General features: G+C 46.0%; 1 protein-coding gene across 1 annotated transcript in view; it reads right to left on the bottom strand.

The window, feature by feature from the left end:
* The window catches only part of LOC127042980 (scavenger receptor cysteine-rich type 1 protein M130-like), a 54,996-nt gene extending 47,166 nt beyond the window's left edge, over nt 1-7,830 (bottom strand). Inside the window, exon 1 of the mRNA XM_050936602.1 lies at nt 7,764-7,830. Coding sequence (XP_050792559.1) covers nt 7,764-7,830 — 67 coding nt within the window. The remainder of the gene's footprint in view (nt 1-7,763) is intronic.
* Nucleotides 7,831-12,208: the final 4,378 nt, after the last annotated feature.

The following is a 12,208-nucleotide window of genomic DNA, read 5'->3' as shown; positions in this document are numbered from 1 at the left end:
CTGTTTCTTTGACTTTGGGACAGGCCACTTTTGGATAGCATCCACCTTGGCCTGTAGGGGGTTTATGGTTCCTCGACCCACCTGGTGCCCCAGGTAAGTCCTCTGTTTTGGCCTATTTGACACTTTTTGGCCTTAACAGTTAGTCCGGCCTGCCTGATGCGCTCAAAGACCTTTTCCAGGTGTAGTAGGTTTTCGGGCCAGGAGTCTGAAAAAATGGCCACATCATCGAGTTAGGCAACTGCATATTCTCCCAGTCCTGCTAGTAGACCGTCTACCAGCCTCTGGAAGGTGGCGGGTGCATTTCGAAGCCCAAAAGGAAGGACATTGAATTCATACACCCCCGCATGGGTGACGAATGCTGACCTTTCCTTGGCAGGTTTATCTAGCAGTACTTGCCAGTACCCCTTGGTTAAGTCTATTGTAGAGATGAACTGGGCATGTCCCAACTTCTCCAATAGCTCATCGGTGCATGGCATTGGATAGTTGTCCGGACGAGTTACCGCATTTAGCTTACGGTAGTCCACGCAAAAACGTATTTCCCCATCTGGTTTGGGTACCAGAACCACTGGAGATGCCCATGCACTGGTAGATGAGCAGATTATACCCATCTGTAGCATGTTCTGGATCTCCCATTCTATAGCAGCTTGGGCATGAGGAGACACCCGGTAGGGTGGGGTTCTAAATGGGTGAGCATTACCTGTGTCAATGGAGTGGTATGCCCGTTCAGTCCATCCTGGGGTGGCTGAGAACAATGGGGCGAAGCTAGTGCACAGCTCCTTGATTTGTCGCAGCTGCAGACGTTCCAGGGTGGTTGAGAGGTTCACCTCTTCCCCGCCACCGTCTTTTTTCCCTTCGTAGTAGACACCTTCAGGCCACTCAGCGTCATCTCCTCCCTGGACTGTAAACTGACAAACCTGTAAGTCTCTGGAATAGAAAGGCTTGAGAGAATTAACATGGTACACTCTGGGCTTTAGTAAGGAATTGGGAAATGCTATGAGGTAGTTCACAGTTCCCAGGCGCTCTTGGACCGTGAATGGCCCTTCCCATGATGCTTTCATCTTATGGGCCTGTTGCTCTTTCAAGACCATAACCTGGTCTCCTATCTTGAAGGAACGTTCTCTGGTGTGTTTGTCATACCAGGCCTTTTGCTCTTCCTGAGCATCCTTTAGGTTTTCTTTAGCAAGGGCTAAAGAGTGTTGGAGGGTGCTTTGTAGGTTGCTTACAAAGTCCAGAATGTTAGTTCCTGGAGAAGGCGTAAACCCCTCCCATTGCTGCTTCTCCAACTGTAATGGCCCCTTAACCTCGTGGCCATACACAAGTTCAAATGGTGAAAATCCTAAACTGGGATGTGGTACAGCCCTGTAGGCAAACAGCAACTGCTGTAACACTAGGTCCCAATTACTGGAGTGTTCATTGACAAATTTACGTATCATGGCCCCCAAAGTTCCATTAAACCTTTCCACCAGGCCATTGGTTTGATGGTGGTACGGGGCAGCAACCAAGTGGTTCATCCCATGAGTTTCCCACAGTTTTTGCATGGTCCCTGCCAGGAAATTAGATCCTGAATCTGTAAGGATGTCGGAGGGCCAACCTACCCTGGCAAAAATGTCTGTTAGGGCCTGACACACAGCATTAGCCCTGGTGTTGCCTAGAGCTACTGCTTCCAGCCATCGGGTAGCAAAGTCCACTAAAGTCAGTACGTACTGCTTTCCTCTGGGTGTCTTTTTTGGGAAAGGACCCAGAATATCCACAGCTACTCGCTGAAATGGGACCTCAATTATGGGGAGTGGCTGGAGAGGGGCCTTGACCTGGTCTTGGGGTTTTCCCACTCTTTGGCATACCTCACAAGACCGGACATACTTGGCAACATCCTTGCCCATCCCCTCCCAGTGGAAGGACTTCCTCAACTGGTCCTTGGTTCTGTTCACCCCAGCATGGCCACTGGAATGATCATGGGCTAAGCTTAAGAGCTTCCCCAGGTACTTAGTTGGAACCACCAACTGTTTTTGCGGCTGCCATTCTTCCCGGTGTCCACCAGAAAGAATCTCCTTGTATAAAAGTCCTTGGTCTATAACAAACTGGGATCAACTAGAAGAGCTGAGAGGTGGTGGGGTGCTCCATGCCGCCGCCCACGCTTTCTGAAGGCTGTCATCTGCTTCCTGCTCAGTTTGGAACTGTTCCCTTGAGGCTGGGGTCACCAGTTTTTCCTCAGACTGTGGACTTGGGCTTGGTCCCTCTGGAAGTGATGTAGGTGATGGGGTTGTTTCCGTTGCTGGTGAACTGCTCTCCAATGGTGCACCTGAGAGTATTTCAGGCTCTGGCTGAGCCTTTTGGGTATGGCTATCTGTTGCTTCTGCCAGTTCTGGCTCGCTGGCGCTCTCCAGCGTTGAGTTTGAAGATGTGGTTGCACTTGCTGGTGTTGGTTGCTGTTCCAGTTCCGGGCCTGGGACTGGAAGTGCTGTGGCTGTTTCAGTGGTTGGCATGGAATCTGGGTCCACTACCTCTGTCTGGGTCTCTGGTAACACAGACGGGGCGTCTATGGATGGCTCAGGAACAGGAATGGGTTTGGAAGCTTGCCTGGTTTGGCTGCGTGTAATCATTCCCACTCTCTTGGCCCACTTCACCTGGTTGGCCAAGTCTTCCCTCAGTAGCATGGGGATGGAATAATTGTCATAGACTGCAAAAGTCCACATTCCGCACCAGCCTTTGTACTGGACAGGCAGTTTAGCTGTAGGCAAGTCTACAGCTTGTGACATGAAGGGATAAATTGTCACTTGGGCCTTTGGGTTGATGAATTTGGGGTCCATGAAGGATTGGTGGATAGCTGACACTTGTGCCCCCCTGTCTCTCCACGTAGTAACCTTCTTTCCGCCCACTCTCAAAATTTCCCTTCGCTCCAAGGGTATTTGAGAGGCATCTGGGCCTGGAGATCTTTTGGGTGATGGTGGTGTAATGAATATCACTCTGTTGGCGGTCTTTGGGCAGTTGGCCTTGATATGTCCCAGTTCATTACACTTAAAGCATCTTCCAGCTGACTGGTCACTGGGTCGAGGTGAGTTACTAGAAACTGGTGAGGTGGAAGAATAGGGTGTCTGTGGCTTTCCTTGGGTTGTAGGTGGGGTCTTTGGCTGCCCTTGGTTGTAGGGTTTATTGTCGGTGTGCCCTCTGGGGTATTCGTTCCGCTTGACAATAGCTTTCTTGCTTTCTGCCACTTCCATCCATCTGGCTCCAATCTCCCCCGCCTCGGTGAGATTTTTGTGTTTTCCATCTTGTATGTACCGTGTTATGTCCTCAGGAACACCATCCAAGAACTGTTCCATTTGTATGAGGAGGTGCAGTTCGTCTATGGATTTAACATTGGTTCCTGATATCCAGGCCTCACAATTCTTTCCAACGTAGTAGGCATGTTTGGGAAATGACACATCTGGTTTCCACTTTTGGGTTCTGAAATGCCGACGGGCATGATCCGGGGTTTTCCCCATTCTGTATATGGCCTTGGTTTGAAAAAGTTTATAGTCGTTCATTTTCTCCTTAGGCATTTCAGCTGCCACCTCTGCTAAAGGTCCACTGAGCCGTGGTCTCAATTCTACCATGTACTGGTCTTCAGAGATGCTGTACCCAAGACAGGCTCTTTCAAAATTTTCCAAGAAGGCCTCGGTGTCATCACCTGTCTTGTAGGTGGGAAATTTCCTGTGCTGTGGAACAAGTATTGGCGAAGGGTTGTTAGGATTGGCTGTGTTTTGTTGCTTAGCCTTTTCTAATTCCAGGGCCTGCCGGTGGATTTCTCTCAGGAGTTCCAACTCTCTCCTGTGGGTAGCCTCTTTTTCTCTTTCCCTCATCTCCATCTGTTGTAGTTTTTTTTCCATATCTCGCCTGTGTTCTGCGTCTTTGATTTGTGCCTCTGGCTCCATTTTTGCCTTAGAAGTCATGGTTCCGGTTTTCTTGTGTTGGGGTGCCCTCCGGTGTTTTTTGTCTGAACTGCTGGCTCTGTTGTCTCCTGGGGTCTGCCTAGTAACAGTGCCTTTTTCCCTTTCTTCCTCTAGCTAATCTTTTAAATGTAAAGTAAACCAGAAAAACCACTTTATTTGCATGTGTATTGTGCTGGGTACTTGACTCACAATCGGAGTGCTATTGTCTGACAAAAGACCCGTAATAGTTCCTTAATGGTTCCTTGCTTAATATGCAAGCTACTGCCAGGAGAGAACAGAAAAAAAATTTCTCTCTGGTTCCTTTTAAAACCAAACCCTCTCTGCTTAAAAGCCCCTAGCAGAGAAAAGAAAAATATAATATTCCTACTGGCTTCTGGATTCTATCTTTCCCACAATGCTGCACACCATGTCATAACATTTTTTCCCAGATCTGGACCTTAGCGTCCAAAATATGGGTGTTAGCATGAAAACCTCCAAGCTTAGTTACCAGCTTGGACCTAGTAAAGCTGCCACCAGCTAGGAATTATACAGTGAGCTAGGCACTGTATAATTCCTGGCTGGTGGCAGCTTTACCAGGTCCAAGCTGGTAACTAAGCTTGGAGGTTTTCATGCTAACACCCATATTTTGGACGCTAAGGTCCAGATCTGGGAAAAAATGTTATGACACCCCCTTCCCAACTCAAGGAGGAGTTTGGCCCTGCAGGCCCCAACCCTCATTCACCTTATGATCTGCTTAATGTAATCCATTAGCAATCTCCCAGGAAAAGAAGGAATCCATCTATGTCTTATTCGCTGCACACAGATCAGTTGGAAGGCAAGAGTGGTGGAGACATGGGAAGCCCCAATTTACCCAAATACCTTCACAAATCCTTTTCTCTTGACTGCACAATTGTATTATCAAACAAGCAACAAGTCTAAGGCTTCAAGCCTTTCATTTAACTATTATATTAACAAAACAACAGCATGAACCAGATTAAGAGATTCCTTGAAACATGGTGGCTTTCCCTTTAAGGGCTGGCAGTCTGGGGCCAGCCAATCCTGATTAGTGAGGGAGCCACCCATGCTGCCTTAACAGCCTTTATGGGGCCTGATGGAAGGCTGCTGATTCCCCAATAAAGTGCAGAAGGAAGCTGGAGATAGTGGGAGGAAGCTCAATAAGCTGTGGCAGAGACTGAGAAAAGAATCCTGCAGGGAAGACCCTGGGATCAGGGGAGTTACCTGACTAGGAGGATTGGGAGTAGCCTGCTAAGGCAGAAGGAGAAGTCAGAACCCAGGCTGAATTCCAATCAAGTAAAGCCTGGGAGTAGCTGTTGAATTTGGACCTAGCACTCAGAAGGAGGAGAGAGATATTGAAGGGCCAAACTTCTGCTTAGAGAGGGAGACTTACATGGGGGAAAAAGTATATTTGAAGATGCAAAGGTGCCTTTAGATGATTATGCTATTCCATATAAAACATAGTATATGAACTGTGCAATTTCAGACAGAGAATACAAATGGCTGTCAAATCCATCTACCCCTATGTAAATGTATTGAGGGAATTAGCTAAGTCTTGTCATTTTTGACATATTTGAATCAGATGTAATTAGAGATCAACTCACTGGGAAGTGTGCTCGCAAAACACTAGAGGAAAAATTCTAGCAACAGTTGAGTTTAAATATAGAAAATGATAGCGGCAATGGCAGGACTGTCTGAGTCAGTGCAGGCAGAATCTAGAATTCTTTCCCCTGTGTCTGCAGATCAAAGCATTTACACAGTGCAGGCTCACAGCTAACAGTTGTTTTAACAAATAAAATAAATATTCAGCATATGTATAAAATGCACAGTAAATGATAATGGTATTTGTTAGCATTGTGGCCAATCTATGTGTTCACAAGATAAATGTGGGAAAAGGAGCGCTAAATGCAGTAAAAACAAAATATATTGAGACACCATGCTAAAACTTGCAGAAAGGAAGAAAATGAAGAAACTCCTAAGTAAAAGAGCCCAAGATTTATGTGGGAAAGTGTGAGCTCTCTTGCAGCATTGACTCAGAGGCAGAGGAGCTTATTTTATAAGCTCAGATGTAGGCAGGTGTGACAGAATGTACCCCGGTGTCCACACCCTACATACTGTTGTTATAATCTCTGTACAAAATATGTCTCGTAAGGTATCATCTGAAAATTCATAATTTGCTGGTCAATATTTCCTGGTAAAATGTGCGGGTCAACAGTGTATGTGAAGTTATAAGATTCCATTGTATGGTGATCTTAACATATGTTCCAAACTGAGGTTGGCAAACATCCGTCTTAAACAAAGGAATGTGTGTTCTAAGTAATTTTCATTTAAGCAGTAAACAGGAAGAGTGGACAAAGAAACCTCAAATAGGTGAGGAAAAATGGCAGGAAACATCCTTTCCTGGAGACTTTGTTTCCTGAATCTCAGCTGGAAATGTTTTCCAAGAAGGGGACTGATACTGTAAAAATAAGGAACAAGCACTCCATGCCCCCCCTCTCCTCCTATCTTATTCTCTCAGCTTTTATTCACTGCACCAGAAGAAACAAAGGAAGCAGCCATTAAACAGAAGAAAGGGTCCTGGCCTAAGAAGTTTGGCCAGTAAGACTGTTAGAGCCTGTGATGAGAAAAACTTGGCTTTGAATTTACCATAGTTTGTTAAGTTGGGCACTAGTTGTGTTTTATCTTTATTTGTCTTGTAACCATTTCTGACTGTTATGCCTCATTACTTGTATTTACTTAAAATCTATCTCTTTGTAGTTAATAAACTTGTTTTATTATGTGAATGGAAGTTTGTTTGGGAAACTTCATTTGGGAGAACAAGATTTGTGCATATCATTTCTATTAATAAAATAGACTTTATATCAGTTTGTATTGTTCAGGAGAGGGCTAGGCAGTACTGGACACCCATTTCCAGGGGAAGATCCCAGACTGGAGGTATGTTGGAGTCATCCTGAAATATATCCAATGCTGGCAAGAGCCAAGGTATGTCTGATTGCCTGACTGGTTGCAGCCCACACACAGACATATAGGGTTGCCAACTTTCTAATCACACAAAACCGAACACCCTTTCCCCACCCCCTGCCCTGCCTCTTCCCTGAGGCCACAGCCCTGCCTCACCCCTTCTCTGAGGCCCCACCACCTTCACTGCATTCCCCCTTCTTCTTTCTCTTGCTCTCCCCCACCATCATTCAATTTCACCAGGCTGGGGCAGGGAGTTGGGGTGCGGGAGGGGCTGAGGGTTTTGGCTGGTGGTACAGGCTCTGGGGTGGGGCTGGGGATGAGGGGTTTGGGGTGCAGAAGAGGGGTCCAGCTGAGGCAAAGGGTTCAGAGTGTGGGAGGGGGTGAGGGGCTGGAGCAGAGGGGCTGGGGTGTGGGGAGGGATGCAGGCTCTGCCTGGACAGCACTTACCTCGGGCAGCTCCCAGAAGCTACCAACATGTCCAGCTCCACATTCCGATACCCCTACTTACCTTGAGTAGTCAGTGGGACTACTCATGATGATCCTAAACTGGGCAGTAAACTGCTCTGTAACTAACATATACTCGTCTGTATTAAACTTATCTGAGAAAATAACCCTGGCCATGTCTCTGGGGAAGGAGGCTGGGTTAGGCCAGGTCCCCACCTGGTGTAAATCAGCATAGCCTCACTGAGTCCAGTGAAGCTTGGCCAATTGACACACAGTGAAGATCTGGCTGACGATGTTCCCCAATCCCCAATTCTTTTCTTTCCCACTGCAGCTGCTCACCTGAACACACTACACTGGCTTCACTCCCAGGGGGACACTCAGTTGTGCCTAGCACAGTAACAAGACAGTCCCTCAGGCGAGATTCATTCCTCTCACAGCCAAATGTGCCGTTCCAGACATACCCATCTCCTGTGCCAAAGAGCCGCCCTGCTGGCATCGACATGGCGAATCCACAGTCAAGCTGCTGGCAGAGGGCGTGGGCAGCCTCTAAATCCCACTGAGAGTCACAGAGGGTTCCCCAGGTGCCTCCGTGGAGAAGCTCCACTCTCCCCGAACACCCTGTGCTACCATTTGCCAGCCTGTACCCACCGTACCCTGAGAACAAGAAGGGAGATCAGAGGGACATTTCTCTTACACAATTATATCCAAGTTGTGATTAAGGATTCCCAGTGACATCGGATAATTAATTAATAATTATTTCCCAGTTTACTAGGTACTTTGTTTAATCAGGATATTCAGATGTGATGATCAGGCGCTTATAGTACAGGCGCTATTGCTCATGTCTGCCCTGTGTGAGGGGGTCACACAGCACTCACCAAACTCTGCCCCAGCATGTACCGCTCTGGGGTCAGTGTCTGGGATGATTATCAGGGGGTGGGGGCAATCCCCTCTCTGGTGGTTCCAAAGAGGACTGCAGAGCCTGTCATGTGAAGAAGCAGGTTCTTACATATTATGGTTGTTGTGTCCTAGGTTATTAGGAGCTTACTGAATCAGAACAGTAGCATTGAGGGATCTGACTGGGAAAAAAAAACTAAGAGTGGCGATATTAAAACCAGGACTTAAATTTAGCCACAGCAGCCCAAAGCTCTGTTCTGGTAAATATTTTCAAACCTGAAGGGAGTGTGCTGCAGGGCAGATGCTTCAAGCCATGGTGTGCCCTGTGGAACTAACACCCCAAGCCCTGGAATGTCCCATGGGGCTGAAGCTCTAAGACCCCACCCCCACCCTGGAACCCCAAATGGGGGAAATTGGGGGGTCTGGGAAATACTATATGCTAATTTAAGCCCTGATTATAGCACAATGACAGCTCTGAAACAGTTGAGTTTGAGACCAGTTTTTCTTTAAAGCTGAGCTGTTCCGTAGTTGATTGGTTTGCCTTGAAAACTGGCATGTCACATAGGAGCACAAGGTTGTATCAGCGATCCAAACTTGGGGCCATTTGCCCAGGGCACTCCTGAGCTAGAGCTCCCAGAAAAAAACCCACAACAGATTGCCTTAAAGTTGACAGATGCTGGCAATTAACTTTTGCTCACAGATAAAGATCAAACCAGTACTATGAGCATTGCACTAGGGTCTCAGACACTTGAGGGTTACCCCCAACAGAGAATATGGCACACATCAGCCCTTTGATGTTATTTCAAAAAAAGCCTGCTTCTCCAGTTAGGTGCTTGTGAAGGATTGCGTGCCTATATGCACACCTGATGTACCACAATGAGCATGTGCAGTGCGAGAGGATAGCTATCTGGAAAAGTGCCAATCCAATATGAGTTGTGGTTAGCTTTGAGGGTAAATATTGGTCCTTACAGCTAGGTACCCCAACACTGGCACTGTGAGTGCAACTCCAGCCCAGAAAAGAAAAGTGGAGTTAAAAAAGGTTAATTGCTCCAATTTGCCTGTCTCCAAGGGGGATTTTTTTGAGGTATGTGTGTGTGGGAGGCGAATATAATCTGAGTACAGAGGAACACTCAGAAGGTGCTGAAACTGCTTTTGAAAAGAAAACAACTTCCAATGTGAATGCTCAAGGAAGAGATGATTGGGGTGCAAGAGTAGATGGTAACAGGGAAAGACAGGCTTGAGTTTGCAGCAGAGAAGTGTTTATTATGGAGAGGAAGACAAATGGGAAAGGCTGGTAGTAGAGAGAAGCATTCAGAGGGCTCAACCAAGGGAGAGAGAGTGAGGATTGAGAGAGGAAGAGAGGAGAAGACAAGAGGAGTTGGAGACTGTGAGGGGTAGCAGAGGAAATTGGAGGGTTGAGAGAGGGCACATAAGCCATGAATTCTCCCCTTCCACATGTGTGCTGTAATCTAAGGGAGCCCTACCCTTTTGCAGGCCTTGGTAGCAACTATACAACTGCCATTATCCCCATTGCACTGGAGCAAAATATACAGGACAGGGAGGAGCACTGAGGAATCACATAGCAAACTTGTGGCCTAGTGGAAAAACCACTGGACTGGGACTACCCCACGTCTACTGCTGACCTTGGGCAAGTCTGAAGTTCTGAGACCCAGAGGGCTTTGAGAGACAGATAAACTGAAAGTATCTGGGCAAAGATCAAAGAGGGAAAAACAGGGGTGATGTCATGGTAGATATCTACTATAGACCACCCAATCAGGGTGGCATTGTTATAACAAATAACAGAAATATTCAAAACACAAGACCTGAGAATAACAGGGGACTTTATCTACCCAGGCATCTATTGGAAAAGTAATAAGGTAAAATACTCCCTAATTTCTTGGAATGTGTTGGGGATAACTTTTTATTCCAGAAAGTGGAAGGAATAACCAAGGAGACCAAAATTTTAGGCTTAATTCTGATCAAGAGGAGGAATTGTTAGTTAATCTGAAGGTGGAAGGCAACTTGGCCAAAGGTGACCATGAAATGATAGCTTTAATGATTCTGCAGAAAGAAAGGAGTGAGAGCAACAGAATAAGGACAATAGACTTAAAAAAAGCAGACTTTAACAAACACGGGGACTGGTAGGTAAGGTGCCAAGGGAAGAAAATCTTAGGGGAAAAATGAGGTCAGGAGACCTGGAAGTTCCTCAAAGAGACAATATTAATGACACAACTGCAAACTATGTTGATGCAAAAGAAAGATGGAAAGAGACTAATATGGCTCCACCAGGAATCATAGATTAAAAGGGTTGGAAGGGACCTCAGGAGATCATCTAGTCCAACCCCCTGCTCAAAGCAGGACCAATCCCCAAATTGCTTTCTCAAGGACTGAGCTCATAACCCTGGGTTTAACAAGCCGATGCTCAAACCACTGACCTATCCCTCCCCCTCAAAAGAATACTGTTGATTAGCTGTCCTATCATAGAATCATAGGGTTGGAAGGGACCTCAGAAGCTCATCTAGTCCAGCCCTCTGCTCAAAGCAGCACCAATCCCCAACTAGTCCTCATAAAGATTGAGCTCACAACCTTATGTTTAGCAGACCAATGCTCAAGCCACTGAGCTATCCCTCCTTGTTTGCTCTTTACTAACCTGAAAATCAAAAAGGAATCCTACAGAAAGTGGAAAGAGGAACCACTTGCTAAGGATGATTACAAAACCTTAACATCAGTATGTAGGGACTAAATCAGCAAGGCTAAGGCACAATATGAGTTACACTCAGCAAGGGACATAAAAGGGAATAAGAAGAAGTCTTATAAATACTTTAGGGAGCAAGAGAAAGACAAAGTAAAGTGCAGGTCCTCTGCTTACTGTAAAGGAGAGCTATTAAAGAATTATATCAAGAAGGCTGAAGTGTTTAGTATCTATTTTGTTTTAGTCATCACTCAGTAGGTTAATGGTGAGCAGATACTCAACACAATTAAAAGTAACAACACGGAGGAAGGAACACAAGCCAAAACTAGGGAAGAACATGTCAAACAATATTTACATAAGTTAGATGTATTCCAGTCCCAGGTCCTGATGAAATTCATTTGAGGTGTGATGCTCTCTCGGAGCATCCAGTACCAGAAGCCTCTGTGTTACCCCACTGCCTGAGCAAGTGTGAGCTTTGCTGGAGCTAAAACTATGTGCCGGCTTCCTGCCCCACCAATCTGTTTGCCTCACCAGCAAACTCCTCGAAATTCTGCCTGTCTACACCTTGCCTTGCAGGTAACATTCAATGAACCCCAGATCCCAGGTTCCCCTGAGATGTCTCCCTGTAGTTTCCAGTCCTTCTCACTGGTCACTCACAAAAATTATTAACTCCACTGTTTCCAAAGAGACAGTACACACACAAACTAGCCTGTTTGCCCAGCTGAAGACATGCTCTTTACCTTAACAAACAGCACTGAGCTGAGTAAAAATAAGTTTATTAATAAAGAACATAGATCATACTAAGCAGAGACAACAGAAGCAGAACATGCTTCCAAACAAAAGAAAATATTGCACACGTTCTAGTGTCTAACACTTAACTTTAGCAAGCTACAATCTGTACTTTAACAGCTTTCTCACTTACATCAAGCTACCAGCATCTCCAGCTCTTTTAGCAGGAGAATCCAACATTCACAGAATCCTCTTTGCCCCTGAAATGATAGATAACTAAGGCATTCTCTGTTCTTTTTTTTTATAGTCCAGTAAACTTTTGAAACATGCTTGGCTAAAGTGCATCCCCAGATAAACTTCTTCTCCCCTGCTGTTTGACACTACCTGTTGACTTCCCATCCCCCTGGTGAATCGTATGTAATGAAACTTCCACTGTCTCTGGTATCACCATGCCTAGTTTACATAGGAGATACAGGCAAACAGGCAAAATGACATGCTTTTCCCCAGGAAAAACTTGTTTATGAAGTCTGTTCCCAAAACATATTTTAGGAATATATTTCCATCA

This window comes from Gopherus flavomarginatus, chromosome 1, assembly GCF_025201925.1.
Source record: "Gopherus flavomarginatus isolate rGopFla2 chromosome 1, rGopFla2.mat.asm, whole genome shotgun sequence".
Taxonomy (NCBI): Eukaryota; Metazoa; Chordata; order Testudines; family Testudinidae; genus Gopherus; species Gopherus flavomarginatus.
The sequence above is the reverse complement of the archived record's forward strand: the minus strand, read 5'-3'. Positions and strand labels throughout refer to the sequence as shown.